Source organism: Neofelis nebulosa, chromosome 2, assembly GCF_028018385.1.
Source record: "Neofelis nebulosa isolate mNeoNeb1 chromosome 2, mNeoNeb1.pri, whole genome shotgun sequence".
Taxonomy (NCBI): Eukaryota; Metazoa; Chordata; class Mammalia; order Carnivora; family Felidae; genus Neofelis; species Neofelis nebulosa.
The window spans coordinates 194,594,717-194,615,598 of record NC_080783.1 but is presented as its reverse complement, the minus strand read 5'-3'; the positions used below and the strand labels follow the sequence as shown (position 1 = coordinate 194,615,598).

Below are 20,882 nucleotides of genomic sequence, written 5' to 3'. Positions count from 1 at the left end.
TGGACAGAACAAATAACCAATTATATTAGAGTTCAGGGGCTTGAGCTTTCTTCATAGAAAGGGGTGCTCAGTGCAGTACACTTAAGCATGTGCAGAAATGAGGTGGCAGTCCAAGAGTCCAAGGTGATTTTGCTTTTGGGGGGCCGTGCCTCTTGAACTTTAAGTTCTTGTGGTTTCCGTTGTCTGATCACTTGACAGATTCTTCATAATTGCTGAGACTTGCATACCTTGCAGATGCTTCTAGAAAATTAACTAGGTTAATCTGTCAATGCCAGGAAAGGACATGATCATTTTTATGATATTTTATAAGATGTTTTTATCATAAGGGGGACTGAAATCTTTAGTCTTATCTGTAGAAGGAAGATGATTGGATTCCTATCTTCCATCACTTTGTTACTTCTACAGTATCCACGGTTTACAAAGATCATTGCAACACCTTTACTCAGTAGCCCTTTTCTCGTGCTTGTCTCTATGAAAAGATCTTCCTCTAAGAATAATGCTTGAGTTCAAAATGTGTCTATAATTATAAACAAATCAGACATATTAGAGGCTTAGGATTATGAAGCCTAATATGACATCTGATTCTCAGCTAAAACAAAGTGTAACAGACTTTTGCTAAATGGTTTAGAAATAGCCCAAAAGTAATTGAAACTGCCACATGTACACTATTACTCTGTCTTTACTGTAACATATCTTGCTAAATGGAGTTTGCACATTATCTTGTAAACACCAAGACTGAAAACAACGTAGGAGTCATTTTTTGATTTTGGGGGGGGTTTTGGTACCCCAGGTTGGGAACATAGGAATAGTTCTGATGCTGCACCAGACAGGATTTCAGTAACCACCATCATTCAGGCATCATTCAAAATGTCCTTTGTATCTTATACAAATGTAGCATTAAGGTTGTTATTTTTTTAAGATTTTTTTTTTTAAGTAATCTCTGTGCCCAACATAGCGCTTGAACTCACAACCCCGAGATCAAGAATCACATGCTCCAGGGGCGCCTGGGTGGCGCAGTCGGTTAAGCGTCCGACTTCAGCCAGGTCACGATCTCGCGGTCCGTGAGTTCGAGCCCCGCATCAGGCTCTGGGCTGATGGCTCGGAGCCTGGAGCCTGTTTCCGATTCTGTGTCTCCCTCTGTCTCTGCCCCTCCCCCATTCATGCTCTGTCTCTGTCTGTCCCAAAAATAAATAAAAAACATTAAAAAAAAAAATTTTTAAAGAATCACATGCTCCATTGACTGAGCCAGCCAGGCACCCCAACAAGGTTGTTTGACCATGTTTATATATTTTGTTTTGTGAGTTTAATTTTTCTAATTTATTTTTGTACTTTCATAGAGATTTTATATTATGAAAGTTGGCCATCTGTGGTATCCTTCTGAATTGTATTTTTAAAAATCTAGTAGGAGGTGCTATCTAACCCTTTAATTACAAAAAGTATGACTATTGTCTACATTAAGGCCCTTTAGATACTATTTGGAAATCTGGGGGCGCCTGGGTGGCTCAGTTGGTTGAGCATCTGACTCTTGATTCCTCAGGTCGTGATCCCAGGGTCATGGGATCAGGTCCCACGTCGGGCTCTGTGCTGAGCGTGCAACCTGCTTGGGAGGGATTCTCTTTTCTCTGCCCCTCTCCCCCACTAGCACTTATTCTCCCTCTAAAATAAAAAAGAGAAAGAAAAAACCTGCACAAAAGTGTAACATTTTACTTTGAGTATGGCGAGCTACTTTCCATTCATGTTAACTGAGAGATTTTTTTTTCTTATGCAAGAAGAGTGAGCTCTGAGGATAAGAAGAGAAAATCAAGTGTAGGAAAAAACAAAACAAAAACCTGTTTCAACCTCCAGGGCAAATCAGCAGCAGCTCTGTAGTGGAACCAGTAGTCATTTTTGACTAATGTGCTATGCGAAACTATTAGCCTCACCTAAGTCTCCGCCCTGAGGATCTCAGACAAATGCCAGACCAGCAGAAAAGCAAACTGGAAAAAAGGACGGAGTCAAACGGTTCCCTCTGGAGTAAGTAATAAATGTACAAGCAAAGAAATACCTAAGTGAAAGAGGCCACCTCTTTCCACCCACTCCATGTTTTAAAAAAAAGAAAAAAGAAAGATGGGGGGGGCTCCTGGCTGGCTCAGTTGTTAAGAGTATGTGACTCCTGATTCAAGCCCCACATTGGGCGTAGAGCTTACATTAAAAAAAAAAAGTAATTTCCTCTGGGACAATGATACCCAACTCTGTCGGCAAATAACTCTTATATAAAACCACAAGATCTTCCACCAGACCTTGGAAGGAGGGTTACTTAATCGTACATAGCCAGACCCAGTCCCAATTTAAAGCAAAACTCTTCTAATGTAACACCAAGTTGTTGCTTGAAAAACATTCCCGCAACCACAGCTGCCACATTCTAAAACAGCGATTTCCAGAGTTTAATTCACTAGTAAACACCTTCAGTCTTTGTTGTCATTTGCCAGGCATGTTGGTAAGCTGCTTAGGACTTCACTTTGATTATCTACGTATGACAACAAAGAAGATGAAAAAAAAAGTCTTCAAATTTGTTCTTTGTTTTTTCTGCTTAAGAGGGGAAGAAAGGCTAAAACAACAGCTTTTAAGATGTTCAGTTTGTGGGGCGCCTGGGTGGCGCAGTCGGTTAAGCGTCCGACTTCAGCCAGGTCACGATCTCGCGGTCCGTGAGTTCGAGCCCCGCGTCGGGCTCTGGGCTGATGGCTCAGAGCCTGGAGCCTGTTTCCGATTCTGTGTCTCCCTCTCTCTCTGACCCTCCCCCGTTCATGCTATGTCTCTCTCTGTCCCAAAAATAAATAAAAATCGTTGAAAAAAAAAAAAAAAAAAAAGATGTTCAGTTTGGTTTTCTGCCTATTGGCAACAACTGATATTTTAGCATGCTACTAAATAGGAAAAGATGAATGAAATTATCATTCACCCTGTGAATTATCTTTACATCTATTTTCCTCTTAGATTTAAATTAAATAGCAAACAACCTCAAGTGAACACCAAAATAGGAACTGCTGTTTTGTTAGAGATACGGCCACTTGAAAGAAAAAAATAAGGAAAGATAATTTATGTAAAATCTCTCCAGAGAAAAGGAAGTTAATGATCCTGGAGAAATTATAGTCCAGCATTCAGGTAGTTTATAATGTCTACAAAGATCAAGCAGCATAGTAGCATACCTCAGTAGGAATGGCTTGGGCAAACGTACTAAGTCATACTGTATTTGTGTGTAGGCATTGGAAGCACCTGCCACGGAAAGATACTTGCGCTTTGGAAGACAACACACAAAACTGGTTGTGCAGGCAATATAGTTACATTCAATAGCTATAGGGGTACCTTATCAAGATTTCTTTCAAGTTTATATTTTGAGAGAGAGCGTGAGCAGAAGAGGGCAGAGGGAGAGAGAGAATCCCAAGCTGACAGCACAGAGCCTGACATGGGCTTGATCCCACAAACTGTGAGACCATGACCTGAGCTGAAACCAGGAGTCAGACACTTAACCAACTGAGCCACCCAGGGACCCCGAGATGTTATTTTCGTATTAGAATAAGATCACCCAGGGGCCCCTGGGTGGCTCAGTCGGTTAAATGTCCAACTCTTGATTTCGGCTCAGGTCATGATCTCACAGTTTGGTGAGCTCGAGCCCCATGTCAGGCTCTGTGCTGGCAGTGCAGAACCTGGTTAGGATTCTCTGTCTCTGTCTCTCTCTCTCTCTCTCTCTCTCTCTCTGATCCTCCCCACTCACGCTCTCTCTCTCAAAAGAAATAAACATTTTTTTTTTTAAAGAAGCTCAGCTGACCATTAATTCTTTTATTTAAAGTTTATTTTTGAGAGAGAGTGCATGCTCACAAGAGTAGCAGGAGGGGGTGGGCAGAAAGAGATGGGGACAGAGGATCCAAAGCAGGTTCTGTGCTAACAGAGAGCTGGATGCGGGGTTCAAAGTCAGGAACCATGAGATCATGACCTGAGCCAGGTCGGATGCTTAACCAACTGAGCCAGCCAGGCACCCCAATTAAAGTACTTTAAAACATTGTTCTGATTCGATAGAAGTTGTACTCTCTGAGGATTTGAATCATTGGAATTCACTAAATTAGGTAGTCTCTGACATTTACTGGAAGGAGAAAATTGAGTACAGAGAATATACATATTATAGTACTTCACAGATTTTGAGAGAAAATGGCTTGTTGTTACCAAGCCACTTCATGTCTCCTGTGGCTAAATCTCAAATCACTTTTAAAAAAAAAGTTACAAGTTAACAGTCTTCTGCTTCATGGGTTTGTTTTTTTTTTTTTTCCACATTAAAAATAATGTCTTCCTTCATTGTCTGTATCTCTAGTATCCTTTAAAACCCATGAGAATGCTGAATGGATACTTAGATTCTTTAACTTTGAAGAGAAATAGCAGCCAATTGAAGAACACCACAACTAGACATGTGCCAGTCAAGCTCATTTTCTTCCTCTTTATAATATTCGTACGTGATGTGGCTGCTTTATCTAAGAGCACCCTTCCCAGGGTAATGCACATATTAAATAGGGAAATGATGCATATTTCTGCCAGAAACTGAGAGTAACCCACTGCATGGATATAATGTATAAGACCTGTACGAGGATCCCTTTGAGCATAAGGGGCTCTGTTTATGTGTCCACCTGAGACTAGATATCATCACAATCACAAAACACAGAGCTTAAAGCTGCCCACAAGATTTTGTTAAAAATAAATTCCCTATTTCATTTCAATAAATGCACAATTCCCTCCCAAAAGAGCCAAAAATAGCCCCTGCTTGGAGGGGTCGTGATAATTTGTGGGCTTCCTGACTCTGATGTTGGCCTTTCTTAGTTCTCTCAGCAACCCAGGCAGCCATTTGCTCAGCTGGAATACCCCTTCCCTCCAAATGGTAAATGTCATCTGACGTAAATTTCTTCTTAGCAGAAAAGTGGACACTTAGAAATGACATCAGCTGGGGCATCTGGAAGGCCTCGGGGCTTTCATCATAATCCATCATCACAAAAAAAAAAAAAAAAAAACACCTCACTGTTGAATGCACTGGAGTGCTGCCAGGACTGTGTCAAGATCTGAAATTCTTCAGCAGTTTTGCTTATTACACATGATCTAAACTGCAATGGTAAACATCACAATAACAGTGGTTTTTGGTGTTTCTAGTACAAAATGATGGCGGCTGGGTGGCTCAGTGGGTTGTGTCTGACTTTGGCTCAGGTCATTATCTCACAGTCTGTGAGTTCGAGCCCCAAGTTGGGCTCTGTGCTAGCAGCTCAGAGCCTGGAGCCTGCTTTGGATTCTGTGTCTCCCTCTCAATCTCTCTCTCTCTCTCTCTCTCTCTCTCTCTCTCTCTCTCACGCTGTGTCTCTGTCTCTCAAAAATGAATAAACGTTAAAAAAAATTCCAAAATGATAGAACATGGCATCACTCATTCTTAACAGTCCATTTTTCTTGGTCCAATCCATCAGCTGCCTGACATTTTCTGCTAATACCTTCTTCCTTTGGCCAGGATGTACAGGAACCTCATGAGTCATGAACACCAAGGCCACCATCATAGTCAGAGATACATGCCAAAGCCACCACCATTCTGCCATATTTGTTTACTGCGTTCAGTTATAAAATGTTTCAAAACATAAACTAAAATTTCTTCATTTCTTCCAGCAATTAATTTTTCCAAGACCTTTATTTCCCTGTCTTCTTTTTTTTTTTTTTTTAATTTTTTTTTCAACGTTTTTTATTTATTTTTGGGACAGAGAGAGACAGAGCATGAACGGGGGAGGGGCAGAGAGAGAGGGAGACACAGAATCGGAAACAGGCTCCAGGCTCCGAGCCATCAGCCCAGAGCCTGACGCGGGGCTCGAACTCACGGACCGCGAGATCGTGACCTGGCTGAAGTCGGACGCTTAACCGACTGCGCCACCCAGGCGCCCCTGTCTTCTTTAACTCTAGTAAAAGAGCAATATCACAAAGTCCCATGCATGTCTGGTTTGTGAGCTATATATTAGAGTTTAGAAAATACTCTGTGGGGAAAAATATATATATTCCATGGTCAGGAAGTTTGGGAAATGTTCTAGCCTCAGTCTTCCTGGAGCACTCCAGACTCACATTTCTAACTGCCTGCCAGGCAGTGCCTGGATCCACCACAAGCACCCCAAACTTCCGAAAAGCCGACCTCATCTTCCCCTTACCTACCAAGCTCCCTTGGTTCTCCCCTCTTTCCTCTGTGGAGGTATTTATCACACCATCCCACCAATCACTAGGTTGTTAAAACTGAGGACTCTTCTGGGACTTCTCTCTTTCCCTCATCTGTCAAACCTGAGCTTGGTGCCCCAGCTCAGGTTTGATAATTGAGGGTGGCTCAGTCGGTTGAGCATCTGACTTTGGCTCAGGTTGTGACCTCACAGTACCTGAGTTTGAGCGCAGGATCAGGCTTGCTACTTCAACATGGAGCCTGCTTCAGATCCTCTGTTCCCCCCCCCCGCCCCCCATCTCTGCACCTCCTCTGCTTACACACTCTCTCTCAAAATAAAAACATCAAACCTGAACTTGGCCTCTGGGGCAGATTGCCTGGGTTTGAATCCAGGCTTTACCACTATGTTATGTGACCCTGGGCACGTTCCTCACTTCTCTGTGCCTCAGTTTTCTCGCCTGTAAGACAAACATGGTAATAGCACCCACCTCCTAGGATCATTCAGCACAGTCCTCAGAAGAGGACCAGGCCAGCCTATGGAGGAGAGAGAGGGTCCTTGCCTCCCTCTCGATTTCCAGAGCCACCACTAGAGGCAGTGTAGAGTTGTAACAGGGAGAAGGTGAACCTGAGTTTCCATCCCTGTCTTTCGCAGTGCCAGTCTCCAGTTGCCTCTGAAAACGGGGATAGTGCCTACCTCCCCTATTAGTTATCAACATTAAACGTCAACATTTCCCAAGGCCTAGAACAGTACTGGCATGGTTGAATTTTTTCCCTTCTCTTTTTAAAAAAATGGTTGGATTTTGGACGTACCTGTGTGCCTCAGTCGATGAAGCAATAGACTTTGGCTCAGGTCATGATCTTATGGTTGGTGAGTTCAAACCCTGCATGCCGGTCTCTGGTGTCAGCGTGGAGCCTGCTTCAGACCTTCTATCCTTGTCTCTCTGTCTCTCCCCTCGCCCCCACTCACACGCATGCTCCCTCTCTCAAAAATAAAAATAAACATTAAAAAAAAAAAGGTTGGATTTTTGTAATGTATAGAATTTCGTTTTTGTTATTATTATTATTTTGAAAGATAGAGAGCGAGTGGGGGAGGGACAGAGAGAGAGGGAGAAAGAATCCCAAGCAGGCTCTGCACTGTCAGTGCAGAACCTGATATAGGGCTTGAACCCAGAAACAAACCAGGAGATTTGGTTTGAGCTGAAATCAAGAGTTAGGCACTTAACCTACTGAGCCAACCAGGCACCCCTCTAGAATTATTGAATCACTATATTGTACACTTGAAATTAATAGAACACTGTATGTTAACTACACTGGAACTAAAAGACCTAAAACAAGAAAAAAAAATGGCTGGATTTTGAGCTTTGCTTCTAATACCCCTGTTAACTCCCCATGGATGCGGCCTTTCCAAATACAAGCATCATTCCATCTCTGCCATCAAGCAGATGGATGCACTTCTTGGGCAAGACAGGACCAAATGAATGTGGGTCAATAATGTTATATATATATATATATATATATATATATATATATATATATATATATATATGTGTGTGTGTGTGTGTGTGTGTGTGTGTGTGTGTGTGTGTGTATTTCTGTAAGGTACCTGACGGGGATTGAGCCTGAGCTGGAGATTACTTTTTTTTATGTACTGTGTGTTTGTGTATGTATGTATATGTATGTGTGTGTGTGTGTGTGTGTGTGTATACATATATATATATATACACACACACACACACACATACTGTAGACATATATAAAATAGGTATATATTGTTACCACGTCGATGCATAACTTTTATCAAAATATAAATGTTTAACGTGTAAATGGAGTAAACGGGATATCATGATGCCCTCCTCTCGACCCCCCCACCCCCGACGCCCGCCGGCCGCCCCAGCCCTGCGGCCCCGCTGTCCTACTTCTCGAGCCTCCCGCTCCTCGGAGCCGCCCTGCGGCGGCCAACCTAACAGCCAGTGTAGGTAAGGCGAGCGCGGAGGGCGGGTGCCTAGCAACCGGGGGCCCCGAACAGAGGCGCTTGGGACGCGAGGCGGAAGTGCGAACAGGGCTGGAGGTGAGAGGACTAGTAGCGGGGCGGGTAGGGGGGGCTCGCACCCAAGCCTAGTTCCCTCCCTGTCCCCTGCCTCCTCCTTTCTCGATGCCTGCTCCTGGGTATTAATTCAAACCAAAGATGAACATACTGGGGCGGAGGGGTGGGGGGGGGGGGGGGGACGGGGAGGGCTGGGCTGGGACCTAGACAGACCCCAGCTCCTCCCAATCCGAGCCCTCACACACACACACACCCTCCCTTCCTCCTCCCACAAAAGGCGGAGGCTGGAGGTGGGACGACCTTATGGGGAGGAAGCCACGCCCGCCCCACCTCCCTAATGCCAACCTGCGTCCCCTGCAAAACTAAGTCGTCCTCTCCTTGGATGGAGAACAGGGCTTCTCCTCTTAGAGCCTCAGGGTCCTGGCCCAAAGCTGGGGTGAAAAACCAAAAGAAAGTTCCACACGACTTGGTTGCTGGAAGTAGGGGTGGAATAGATTAAGGGCTATTTTTCCTGCTAACGGCCCTCCCTCCACCAGCCCCACTAAGCACTTGGCAACACACACACACACACACACACACACACACACACACACCCCGAAGGATTCCATTGTCCCCTTTCACCATTTTCCAGGACCTGCAGGGTCCAGGAGTTTGTGCCTGTGGATGGATGGATGGGTGGGAGGAAACTTGGTGAATGCCTCCCACAAAGCTAGTAGAGTCAAGGCTGTTCCCAAGCAGGGTTCTTGCAGAAAGGGGGCTGGCACAATAAGGACAGAAACATGTTCTTGGGGCTTTTGATCCAGAACAGGATCTCCTGAGTGGTCTCCTGCAGCCTCATTTTCCCTCTCCAGCAGAGGTGGGTGATTGGAACAGGCCTGGGGTGTTCTGACCCTTCAATCCCAGCACCATGGCCACGCTAAGCATCAAGCCCAGTCAACGCTTCCAGTTGCCGGACTGGCACACCAACAGCCGCCTGTTGTCCACCAATGCTGAGCGGCAGCGAGATGCTTCGCACCAGATCCGCCAAGAGGCCCGGGTCCTGCGCAATGAGACCAACAACCAGGTTGGAGGCCAGAGCCTAGTTGGGTGGGCAACGGGGAGAGCCCCAATCCCACACCCTCTTTATCTGTCTTTGTCTCTTCCAGACCATTTGGGATGAACATGACAATAGGACTCGACTGGCAGAGAGGATTGATATGGTCAACCGTTGGAAGGAGACACTGGACAAGTGTCTGACAGATTTAGATGCTGAGATTGATGCCCTAACACAGGCAGGGAGCCAGGGACCCTGCTGCAAAGACCTCCCCACCCTCCTGACTTTGGGATCCATGCACCCGAAGTTATGGGAGTATTGGGCAGCATGTCCATCTGAGTCACCCACTGGCCCCTCTGCTAAAGTGGGGATGAGTGCTGCTTCCCAGTGGATGGCCCCACTAGCGTCCTGTGCCCTCTCCCTTCTAGATGAAAGAATCAACAGAGCAAAACCTGCAGGCCAAGAACCTGCCTCTGGATGTGGCAATTGAGTGCCTGACCCTGCGGGACAGTCGGCGTGACATTGATGTGGTGAAGGATCCTGTGGAGGAAGAGCTGCACAAAGAGGTGGAGGTCATTGATGCCACCAAGAAGGCCTTGCAACAAAAGATTAGCCAGGCCTTGGAGAAGCTCTGGTAAGGGAGCTGTATCATTCCCATGTTCCCTTGCACTTGAAGGCTGTGTGTCTTACGTGTGAAACATGTATTGTGGGTAGTGAGCAACTGGCTCTCAGGCTGCCTCCTGCCCCTGCTGTGCCCCCAGCAGAAACCACTCGCTGATTTTAGCACTCCTTCCACCACCTGAGACACGGTCTCAGAATGCTTCCCGTGACCCGGCTTTAAGCAGCCATTGCCAACTAACTGGGAGCATGAGAGATGAAGCCTATTTTCCACCACCCCCAAGTACCTTCTTGTGAGCCTCAGTGGGTGTGTGAGCCTCAGTGGGTGTAGCTACATACATGTGTCCCCGTGAGTGTGTGCAAGCATGTGGGTGTCACCATTTTGTCTGTAGAGAGCTCCCCCATCTGTGCTGGTCTATGTCTCTGCTGCAGCAGCTCCACTGTCAGCCCAGCTGGCCCAGCCCTCATGTCCCTTCAGTACAATGGGGGCTATGTTCTGGGACCTTGGGGGGATGGTTCCTGATTGAATCTGGCCCTTCCCCAGCCTCCTGCAGGAAGTCCGACAGCAGCTCAACTCTGACCATCGGGACAAAATGGAGACATTGGACATTGACAGAGGCTGCCTCTCTCTCAACCTCAAGTCCCCAAACATCTCTCTGAAGGTTAATCCCACGCGTGTTCCCAATGGGTAAGAAGTGTTTCACCCAGTTTCTCCTCCCCACCTCACAGGCCATACTCTTATGACCCCAGTGTCTCCTGCCACCCACAGCTCCTCCAGCCTGCAGCAGTGGGATGACTTCAGCCAGTTCAACAAGGACCGGGCAGAGGCTGAGATGAAAGGAGCGGTAGAGCTGAGGGAGGCCATCGCCCTAACTATTGCCGAGGTGACTGGCCACTCCCCACACCCTGTTCTCCCACAGCTAGTTGGTGGGCCAATTGTTCCTGTTGGCCATGTGGCATGCCATCACCTCACCTGAGCAACTTCCTCAATGGCCATGAGCTTACACCCTCCCCTTGCCCTGCCTCCCCTGTCCTTCAGACCAACAATGAACTTGAAGCCCAGAGGGTTGCAACAGAATTTGCCTTCAGAAAGCGGCTGCGGGAGATGGAGAAAGTATACAGTGAGCTCAGGTGGCAGGAGAAGAATGTGAGCCTTCTCTGTTTAGTCCCTGGGGCCCAGATGTCCTGCTGTGGGATGAGAGCCCACAGGAAGCCCTGGACAGGGTGCACCACGGTGGGTTCAGCTGGTGGAGACCAGTCACTCTGTCCCTGCAGACCTTGGAGGAGATCGCCGAGCTGCAGGAGGACATCCGGCACCTAGAGGAGGATCTGCGCAGAAAGCTACAGAACCTGAAGCTCTGCCATACCCGACTGGAGTCCAGAACTTACCGTCCCAATGTGGAACTCTGCCGGGACCAGGTGCGAGGGCTCCCCAGTGGGGCACGGGGTCCCTGCTAAGGCTTCCTCAGGATCACCCCCCAGCACATGTTTCTGGCGGAGCAGGGGTGCTGGTGCAGGGCAGTACCCAAACTCAAGGAGAGTACACTGATCTGGGCCTCCCAACCCACTCACCTGCCTCTAGGCACAGCATGGCCTCACTGACGAGGTTCACCAATTAGAGGCAACCATTGCTGCCCTGAAGCAGAAGCTGGCACAAGCACAGTAAGTTTGGGGAGTGGGCAGCAGGGGCAGGGAGACACCGCCCACCCACAGGGCCTTTTGTTGCCTTCTGGCTTCCTCGATGTCTTCCTGACTGAGGGCCAGAGAGCTCTGCCCCGGCCTCCCAGGATCATGCAGGAGTGAGGGGTTGTTTGTGACTCCTCCCTAGGGATGCTCTGGATGCTCTCTACAAGCACCTGGCCAGGCTGCAGGCTGACATCGCCTGCAAGGCCAACTCTATGCTGTTGGACACCAAGTGCATGGACACCCGTCGGAAGCTGACTGTGCCTGCTGAGAAGTTTGTGCCGGAGGTGGACACCTTCAGCCGTACCACAAACCGCACCCTGAGTCCACTCAAAAGCTGCCAGCTGGAGCTGGTGTAGTGTTAGGTGGCTGAGGGATGAGGGGAGGGTCAGATGGGAGATGGAAGGTGGGGGCGGGGGGGGGGGGCGTTGTGGAGAGAATGAATCTAATAAACGTGGTGGTTCTCAGTCCAGATGGTTTTCTGGTGCTGCAGCCAGCAGGGAGTGAGAGGCTTCCTGGCCCTCCTGTGTGTGGAAGAGCAAAGCTGAGGAACATCATCCCCCCCCCCCCCCCCTCAAGCTCCTTGTTCTCAATCTGATTCCTTCCCTCCTCCCTCCTCAGGGAAGTCCTCTCTGGACTAGGCCAGCATCCCCCGGGCTCTAGCAGCGTGACCGCTCACCAGCTTTGCTCCAGCTGGACCCTTGCCTGCCCTCCTGATGCCCAGGAGAGGCCCGGGGTGGGGTGGGGGTGAGGTGGAGGGGCAGGCCTGGAGCCAAGAGCTGGGACAGCCCTGGGGAGGGCTGGGATTGCTGGGGCCCAGAGCGAGGCTTCCTAAAAGCAGGCCACGGGAGCGGGGTGGGGAGGTGAGGGGTGGAGATAGTGGCCTCAAGGACTGCTGTGGTCCGCTGGTCTGGCTCAGGGCCCTCCCCTCAGGGACCCTTTAGTGGCCGTCCCGCCCGTCTGTGACGTTTACGGGATTATGGAGCTAAAAGCGGAGGCCAGGCCCAAACCAGTGATGCCGGACGCCGGAGCCGCGTCTCCGGGCCGCTGGGCGGCGCTGTGGGCGCGGAGAGACGCCGAGGCTCCGGGCCGCTGGGCGGCACTGTGGGGCTGGCGGGAAGTGTTGCTCTGGGGCGCGCGCCGGCCGTACCGGAAGTGGCGACTGCTCCGCGCGGATGGCGGTGGTGGCGGCGGCGGCGATGACGGCGGCGGGCTGCGCGGGGGCTGGGGCGGCCCGCTCCCTCTCTCGCTTCCGAGGCTGCCTAGCCGGCGCGCTGCTCGGGGACTGCGTGGGCTCCTTCTACGAGGCGCACGATACCGTCACCCTGACGTCAGTCCTGCGTCACGTCCAGAGCCTGGAGCCGGACCCGGGCTCGCCGGGGAGCGCGCGGACAGGTGGGCGGGGCCGGGTGCAGGTGAGGACGCGGAGGCCGGGGGTCCGCGGGGGCCTCGGGGCGGGAGGGACTGGCATCGGAGATAAGGCCGCCCGGGGCTGCGGGCTCCGGGTCTGGATGAGCCACAGGCAGCTCAGACTCAGCGCGTCGGAATTCGAGCCCCGGCTTCGCACGTCTCGCCCCAGCTCGCGGCCTGGCAACACCATCCAATCAGCCGCGCAATCCTGAAACCCCAGTGTCATTCTTCTGCATTGCTCCTGCTCCAGTGTATACGCCGCTGCCGTTTTTGCTCCTTCTACCCAGTTCTCCCGAATCACATTCTCCACACATCAGGGAGAATCCTCGGAAACAGATGTGACGGGGGCCTCCACCGCAGGAAGCACTGCAGTGCTTTTCCCTTACCCTCAGAATAGAAACAAACTCTTTAACGTGACCTATCTGGCCGGCCCTCCCCCGACTCTCCAGTTTCACTTTCTACCACCCTTGGCCTTCTGCACTCGGCTCCTCTCACCCCAGCTCGCTCTAGCCCAGGCTTTTGCAGTGCTGTATTGTATAAAGCCTGTCTCCCCTCCACTGCTCTCCTTGTGCAGCCAGGTCCTCCCTCATCCAGATTTCTAACCAGCATCATGTCTGCGGTCAAGCGGAGGATGATTCTTGGAGAGCATGTAGAACAGTAAGAAAAAGGGGCCATACTCAGAACGCTGAAGGAGCAAAAGGAGCTAGAGAACGAAACGGTTTGATAGGAAATGAGGCAGGGGGGCATGGGCATCAATACTACCCAAGAGAATTTCAAAATGAGGACACTAGTCAGTGGTGTTATGCTACAGAGAGGTTCAAGTCTGGTTTCGAAAAGCATTTTCAGTCGATGGGGAGCCTGGGTGGATCAGTCAGTTAAGCATCTGATTTCGGGGTTTGTGGATTTGAGCCCCGCATGGGGCTCTGTGCAGACAGCTCAGATCCTGGAGCCTGCTTTGAATTCTGTCTCCCTCTTTCTCTGCCCCACCCCTGCTTGTTCTCTTTCCCTCTCTCACTGAAAAATAAAAAATAAACATTAAAAAAAAAAAAAAGCATTTTCAGTAGAATGTTGAAACCTGGCAGTTAGATTTCAATGGATTTAGGAGGAAGTAGAAAGAGGAAAAAGAGTATGGTTTCGTATGATGGGAAAGAGAGCCAGGAGCCATGGTTGAGGCAAAGATAAGATGGAGGGATGGTTTCTAATTTCATCTTTGGTTTGATGTTAAGATGAAGGGACAACATTTTAGGCTAGCAGGTGTTTTAGGACCTTTTGGATACAAGTAGCAGAAAACTCAGGATGACCTAAGCAGAAAGAGAATTCATTGGGTGACATAACTGAGAAGTCCAGAGTTAGGTCTGGTTTCGTGTGGCGCTGAAATCCAGGGGCTCAAGTCACATTAAGACCCAGCTCCTCTCCTTATTCAGATCCACATTCTTCCGGGTTGGCTTCACTCGCTCTGGCAGACCCTCCCCGTGGGGTGACCTCAGCAGTTCCAGCAGAGGAAGTCTGTCTGCAGCAGCCCCAGCAGAAATGCCAGATTGCATCTCCTCGGCCTGGCTTGGCCATCTATCCATCCCTGAACAAGGGAGTAGTAGGGTGTGCTATTTGAGGAGGCTGTTGGTGGTGTGAACCTTATGCCCTAACCACATGGGCTGAAGATGGTAGAGAAGTGGCTCCCTGGGGACAGGCTGGGCGCAGGAACCACACAGAGGGAGAATGGGTGTTGCTCTACTGCACAGGGAGGGGTTGAGGGGACAGGAGAGGAGAGGAAGAACACGTCCCCTGAGGGGCTGGGCTGGATGGACTAGAAGAGGGACTCACTTGGTCAAGGGGTAACAAAAGAGTGTGGCTGTGGCTAAGAGGGCTGTTGACTCCTCTTCCTTGTGAAGCCAGGATGGGAGCCTCCTTAAGAGTGAAAGGGAGAAAGGGGTGGGGGGGCTTGCAATACACAGGAGTGGGGCTGGGGGCTCACAGGGAGTATGCTTCCTTCTCTGTAGCCCTCTCCTCCTGCAGTAAAACCAAGTCCCAGTCTTGCTGGCTCACAGCCCACTTGAGACATCATATAACCAGTGTTGCTGAGTCAGAAGTGCCAGAGCAGTACTCCCGGGCACCGAGAAGGAGAAGCGGGGCAGGTGGAGGGAGGGTTGACTCAGGCTCCAAGTTTTGGGGAGCAGTGGGATGTAAGAGAGACGAGGGAAGGGGCCTACAAGGAAGGGCTTCAGATGCCAGGGCAGTGAATTTGGCCTGATCCTGAAAGCAACAGACAGCCGTTAGGAGCAGGAGAGTGAGTTGAGGAAAGTGATAGTCTGCTTTTAGGAAGAATTTTCTGCTGCACATATAGGCTGGGTTGGAGGGTGGGGGTGGTGGTGCAGGAGAGCTACAGTCAGGTCAGGCAAAAGGGAACAGATTTTCCTTCGGAAATCAGCAGGTCATAACTGACTCAGAATAAAGAATTGCTGAAAATCCCAAGGCCTGCAGCCCAGGAAGCTGGCTGGGAGTGAGAGACTGACTTAAGGCATTCTAGAACTGGCAAATAAAAGTGGGAGGCCAGGGGTGCCTGGCTCAATCAGTAGAGCATGTGACTCTTGATCTTAGGGTCATGAGTTTGAGCCCCACATTGGATGTAGAGGTTATTTTAAAAAAACAATGGCGCCTGGGTGGCTCAGTTAAGTGTCAGACTTCAGCTCACATCATGATCTCACAGTTCGTGGGTTCGAGCCCCACATCGGGCTCTGTGCTGACAGCTTAGAGCCTGGAGCCTGTTTCAGATTCTGTGTCTCCCTCTCTCTCTGTCTCAAAAATAAACAAACATTAAAAAAAAAAATTTTTTTTTTTAAATAAAGGAGGGGGGCAGGAGGCCAAAGCCACCACCTTCAAGCCCTGCAGTGTGATCTCACCCCCACTCCCACCCTGTCCCTGCAGAAGCATTGTACTACACAGATGACACAGCCATGGCCAGGGCCCTGGTGCAGTCCCTGCTGGCCAAGGAGGCCTTCGACGAGGTGGACATGGCTCACAGGTGAGGGGGACAGGCCTGGGGTGAGACAAAGCAGGTGGGCAGAATAACTGCGCTTCTTGGCCAGAGTGATGATGTCGGTGCATGCTGGGACCCCCACCCTCAGCGGGACACAGTAATGCTGTGGCTTCCCAAGCCAGAGGTGACAGCCCTGCTGGGACAGGCTCCTTTGGTCCCTAAGCCATCCTCTTTTCCCAGCAGCCAGCGTTCTCTCCCAGCCCCGACAGGCATCTTTTCAACCCTAATCCTGTCTCCGTTCTCTCCCCTAGATTTGCTCAGGAGTACAAGAAAGACCCTGATAGGGGTTACGGTGCTGGAGTAGTCACTGTCTTCAAGAAGCTCCTGAGCCCCAAGTGCCGTGATGTCTTTGAGCCTGCCCGGGCCCAGTTTAATGGGAAAGGCTCCTATGGCAATGGGGGTGCCATGCGGGTGGCCGGCATCTCGCTGGCCTATAGCAGTGTCCAGGACGTGCAGAAGGTAATCCAGGTGGGCTGGCTGCTGGGCTTTCCCCTCCCTCCCTCCCTCTTCTCTGCAGGTTGGGTTCTGTGACAGCAAGTCTTCTGCCTCTGCTGCCTCTGCCCTAGTTTGCCCGGCTCTCAGCCCAGCTGACACACGCCTCCTCCCTGGGTTACAATGGCGCCATCCTGCAGGCCCTGGCCGTGCACCTGGCTTTGCAGGGGGAGTCATCCAGTGAGCATTTCCTCCAACAACTCCTGGGCCACATGGAAGAGCTGGAGAGTGATGCCCAATCTGTCTCGGATGCCAGGGAGTGAGTATGTGGGTTGGAGACAGGCTGGAAGGATGCTTATGGGTATGCATGCATTGCGGGGTCCTCTGGCCTGGCCACAATTTTAAGTTAATTTATTTATTTTGAGAGAGAGTGCACTCGTGTGTGTGAGCAGAAGAGAAAGGGAGAGAGAGAGAATCCCAAGAAGGTTCTGAGCTGTCAGTGCAGAGCCCAACACAGGGCTTGATCTCATGAATCGTGAGATCATGACCTGAGCCAAAATTAAGAGTTAGGTGCTGGGGCGCCTGGGTGTCTCAGTCTGTTAAGCATCCAACTGTTAATTTTGGCTCAGGTCATGACCTCACGGTTTTTGAGATTGAGCCCCACGTTGGGCTCTGTGCTGATATCGTGGGGCCTGCTTGGGATTCTCTCTCTCCCTCTGTCTCTGCCCTTCCCTGCTCATGCTCTCTTGCTCTCTCTCTCTCTCTAAAAATAAATAAACATTGAAAAAAAAACACCTCACATATTAAAAAAAAAGGGGGGGGCGGCGCTGGGTGGTTCAGGTAAGCATCCCACTTCAGCTCAGGTCATAACCTTAAGGTTCATGAGTTTGAGCCCCACATTGAGCTCACTGCTGTCAGTGCAGAGCCCACTTCAATCCTTTGTCTCTCTCTCTCTCTCTGCCCTTCCTCCACCTTCTCTCTCTCAGTCTTTCTAAATAAACATTAAAAAAAAAAAAAAAAGAATTGGATGCTTAACCCAGGCGCCCCTGAAACCTCCCTTCTTGAATTGCAGACTCTTGGGAGGGATGGGAAGAGCCCATTTGCCTTGACTCTGCTTTGAGGCCCTTAGGGTACCAGGGAATTAAAAAAGCAGCTCACTTCTAGCCCTCTCCCACTTCTTGTCAGGATGTCTGTGCTGGGTGTCAGCCTGATCACTCCCGCCTTGCCCTCCCACACCCCTTCCCCTGCCTTCCATCTCTACCGTGCTGGCTCCGGCCTCCCTGAAATCTCACCCCTGACCCACAGGTTGGGCATGGAGGAGCGTCCCTACTCCAGCCGACTGAAGAAGATTGGAGCCCTTCTAGAGCAAGACTCAGTGACCAGAGAGGAGGTGGTGTCTGAGCTAGGTGGGTAGACCCCCCCCCCCCCCCCCAACACACAGCCATCACCCTCAGGGCTAGGCCTGGGCATGGGGACAGGACGGGAACCTGGAGGCATGCCTGCTTTTGTTTTTGCCTGGGGCTGCTGTGACAGCAGAGCCAGCTCTGTGCAGTCCCTGTGCAGGGTTGTAAGCACAGCACCTGCTTGCCCTATGGCTTCTCTAGGGCTGTAGCACCTTCAGCCTTACAGATAAATGTGCCCAGAAATGGCAGGTGGCTACTGGTTTGGACAGTTGGTGTTGATAACTGATGCTTATTTACACGGTACTTGTCCTGTGTTCTGGGCACCTTGCAGAAGACTTTACCTGTGGCCCATTTCACCCCCACACTAGCCCTGTGAAAGTCTCTGACTTCATTCCCTCTCTGCCCGAGATGTCGAATCCCAAAAACAGGAATCTTAGCCATTAAGGGACTTTTCTTATCCCATGGCTAATAGGAGAGAGAGCCAGGATTTGAACCTGGGTAGTCTAATTCTAGAACCCGTGGTCTGAATTATGGCCCAGCTTGAAGCTGAGAGTATTGGCTTGGGGTGAGTGGCCAGAAGAAGCCTGGGGACATAGAGAGTGGGTGAGTGCTGTGTCCCCATACATTGGCTTCCCTACAGGGAATGGCATTGCTGCCTTTGAATCTGTGCCCACCGCCATCTACTGCTTCCTGCGCTGCATGGAGCCTGACCCTGAGATTCCCTCTGCCTTCAACAGTCTCCAAAGGACTCTTATCTACTCCATCTCACTGGGGGGGGACACAGACACCATTGCCACCATGGCCGGAGCCATTGCTGGTGCCTACTATGGGATGGAACAGGTGCCAGAGAGCTGGCAGCAAAGCTGTGAGGGCTACGAGGAGACAGACGTCCTGGCCCAGAGCCTGCACCGGCTCTTCCAGAAGAGTCTGTGAGGGCCACAACTGCTGGGGCTCCACTGTGTCTAGCAGGACCAACTACAGCTCAGATTGGAAACCCAGAGGCTTACTGCAGCATAGGTTGCTGCCTCTGTCACCCTGCAGTGTGGATGGAGCATACCTCTGTGGCGGGGTCTCTGGGGGAGGTCATTGGACAGTGAGTGTGGAGGGCTGGTGCCTCCATGATGCTCGGTTTCCAGCTCACTGCAGAGCGTTGGGCAAGCCCGGCTCCTCGGGCACACGGGAGGGATCTGGACAGCTTTGTTCTTGGAAGGGCATTTGTGGCATTTTCCTTTATTATCTAACACATGGGGTTGGGTGGGGGGCAGAAGTGATCCGCAGTAGCATCATTTCCCCTTGTTGGGATTTAGCCAGTTTGCCAGAGAGCATGTCTTTGGACAGAGCCCCTGGGCAGTAAGTTTACATGGATCAGGGAAACCAGCACTTGCATCTAGCTAATCTAGATACATACCTGGCCCTTGACTGTCATGGAGCTTATTAACAGCTTCCAGCAGAACTCCCAGCAATAAAATTGTTGGTAAATCCTACCACTGGTTCCTAAATCTCTCCTGTGCCCTGGATTCTGTCCACTTCACCCCACCCTTGACCTTCTCAAGCCTGGTGCCTCTTTATCAGCTCTGCCAGGAGCTAGGAACACAAGGCTGCCGAGATGTCAGGCAGATTCCTCCAGTTCTTCCAATTGTCTGCACAGCTGGTTCATCCAGGAAGGGCAAAGTGAGCATGATTTTGTCCTTTGGTCACTCAGAGTGGCCCAGGCAGTGGGCGAGACAAGCCAGATGTCCCTGGTTTCAAAGCCTGACTTCTTCATAGGTTGCTTCCCAAGTAGGACCCAAGAACAGGACCCCTGTAGGAGGAGGCAGAGGGCAGTCTCTCTCACCGGATTGCCAACCATGGGGTGAGGAGGGTACATCGTGCCTGTGCCCTGCGTGGACTGAAGGCTGTGTGCCTCATTCTGTTATCTTGGGCCCCAGTCAAAGGCCTTGGCTTGAAAGATGGTTCTGTATACCATTTTGAGGAAAGGAAAATTTTAAAAGGGAGAAGACCTCTCCCCTCAAACTTCTGGGAGATTTTCAGATTATCCTAGCCTCAGGGAAGAGAGAAGCATGCCCAGCTTTGCAGCTAACCTGAGGTTTGAGGACTGATGGGCAGGTCTGCTTTCAGCCAAGAAAGTAGGCAGGGGCAAACCACAGGACTTCCAGGACTTGGATTGTTTCAGGTTTGCTGCCCCATCCCTAGAGCCAGGGACCGATGCCTAGTGCTCAGCATGGGAAGCTGCGGGCAGGTGCTTTCAGTCCAGGACAGCACCTCCAGTCGTGCCTTCAGCAGCGGGCCTGGCACTGGCCCCACCCTCAGGATCAAAGGTTCATAATTTCATTCATAATTTGTATCAAATGTTGAAACTTGGTCCTTGGGATTCTGAGCCAGCTTTCATGCTCTCCCACCCCTAAGAGCTTGCAGGAATGTTCCAGAGAAGCTCAAACCATCTCCCCCAACTCCAATCCCAATCACTGCCTTGCTTTGGTTGCTTAAAATGCCTCTTGGCATTTACTTGGTGCAGAGCCTTAGGCAGCTTAGGAGCATCCAGCATTTGTGATGTGGTGACAGAACCCATGGCTGGGGGCCTGGGGAGCAATGCATGCTCCTGGAGAGAAGGCATAGAACCAGAGCCCCAAAGAGTTCCCTGGATGCCTTATGAAATCCAGAGGCTTGAGATGCCTCCACATCAATGCCAGTTCCTGCACAGCACTGTTTTATACAACAGGTTTTATTGAGGTGTGTCAATACAGTCAATACTGCTGTTTTTCTTTTCAAAAAGAAGTCCTATGGTTTGTTTGGGTTTTTTTGTTTTTTTTTTTGTTTTTTTTTGTTTTTTTTTTTGATTCCCAAGTGTGTTTTTCCCAAATCTGTGACACAGGGCACATAATAAGTATGTAGAGAACTAAGCTTCATATACCAAGTTAGAAATGAAATCACTAATGAAAACATTTAAACCTTAATCTTAAAACAACCAAAAAAAAACAACAACAACAACAACACAAATCCTAGAAATCAGAATATAAAAATGCACCAAGGTACTG

The 20,882-nt window shown here is 50.2% G+C and overlaps 2 protein-coding genes and 1 long non-coding RNA gene across 12 annotated transcripts; 2 read left to right on the top strand and 1 right to left on the bottom strand.

Moving 5' to 3' along the window:
- LOC131505031 (uncharacterized) lies at positions 1–12,838 on the bottom strand. Of its 4 annotated transcripts, XR_009258250.1 has the most exons (6): positions 12,248–12,526; positions 11,458–12,092; positions 8,580–8,665; positions 7,001–7,172; positions 6,679–6,724; positions 1–517 (listed from the first exon to the last, which is right to left on the bottom strand). It is a non-coding gene; the product is annotated as an uncharacterized LOC131505031 (long non-coding RNA). The 4 variants fall into 4 exon arrangements; XR_009258248.1 differs by lacking the exons at positions 6,679–6,724; positions 12,248–12,526 and adding an exon at positions 12,719–12,838; XR_009258249.1 differs by lacking the exons at positions 6,679–6,724; positions 12,248–12,526 and adding an exon at positions 12,542–12,690.
- TEKT2 (tektin 2) lies at positions 8,175–11,927 on the top strand. 6 transcript variants are annotated; one of them, XM_058718077.1, is made up of 10 exons: positions 8,175–8,258; positions 9,089–9,297; positions 9,380–9,505; positions 9,696–9,901; positions 10,430–10,573; positions 10,655–10,769; positions 10,925–11,032; positions 11,161–11,304; positions 11,468–11,547; positions 11,714–11,927. In XM_058718077.1, exons 2-10 carry the CDS (start codon positions 9,142–9,144, stop codon positions 11,925–11,927), a joined length of 1,293 nt encoding a protein of 430 aa, XP_058574060.1. In that variant the 5' UTR covers positions 8,175–8,258; positions 9,089–9,141. The 6 variants fall into 6 exon arrangements, with proteins under 6 accessions (XP_058574060.1, XP_058574057.1, XP_058574061.1 ...); XM_058718074.1 differs by having other exon boundaries at positions 8,242–8,258; positions 9,038–9,297; XM_058718078.1 differs by having other exon boundaries at positions 8,244–8,258; positions 9,086–9,297.
- On the top strand, positions 12,744–19,331 carry ADPRS (ADP-ribosylserine hydrolase). 2 transcript variants are annotated; one of them, XM_058718080.1, is made up of 6 exons: positions 12,744–12,963; positions 15,901–15,997; positions 16,264–16,471; positions 16,645–16,763; positions 17,750–17,850; positions 18,488–19,331. In XM_058718080.1, exons 1-6 carry the CDS (start codon positions 12,744–12,746, stop codon positions 18,778–18,780), a joined length of 1,038 nt encoding a protein of 345 aa, XP_058574063.1. In that variant the 3' UTR covers positions 18,781–19,331. The 2 variants fall into 2 exon arrangements, with proteins under 2 accessions (XP_058574063.1, XP_058574062.1); XM_058718079.1 differs by having other exon boundaries at positions 16,579–16,763.
- Positions 19,332–20,882: the final 1,551 nt, after the last annotated feature.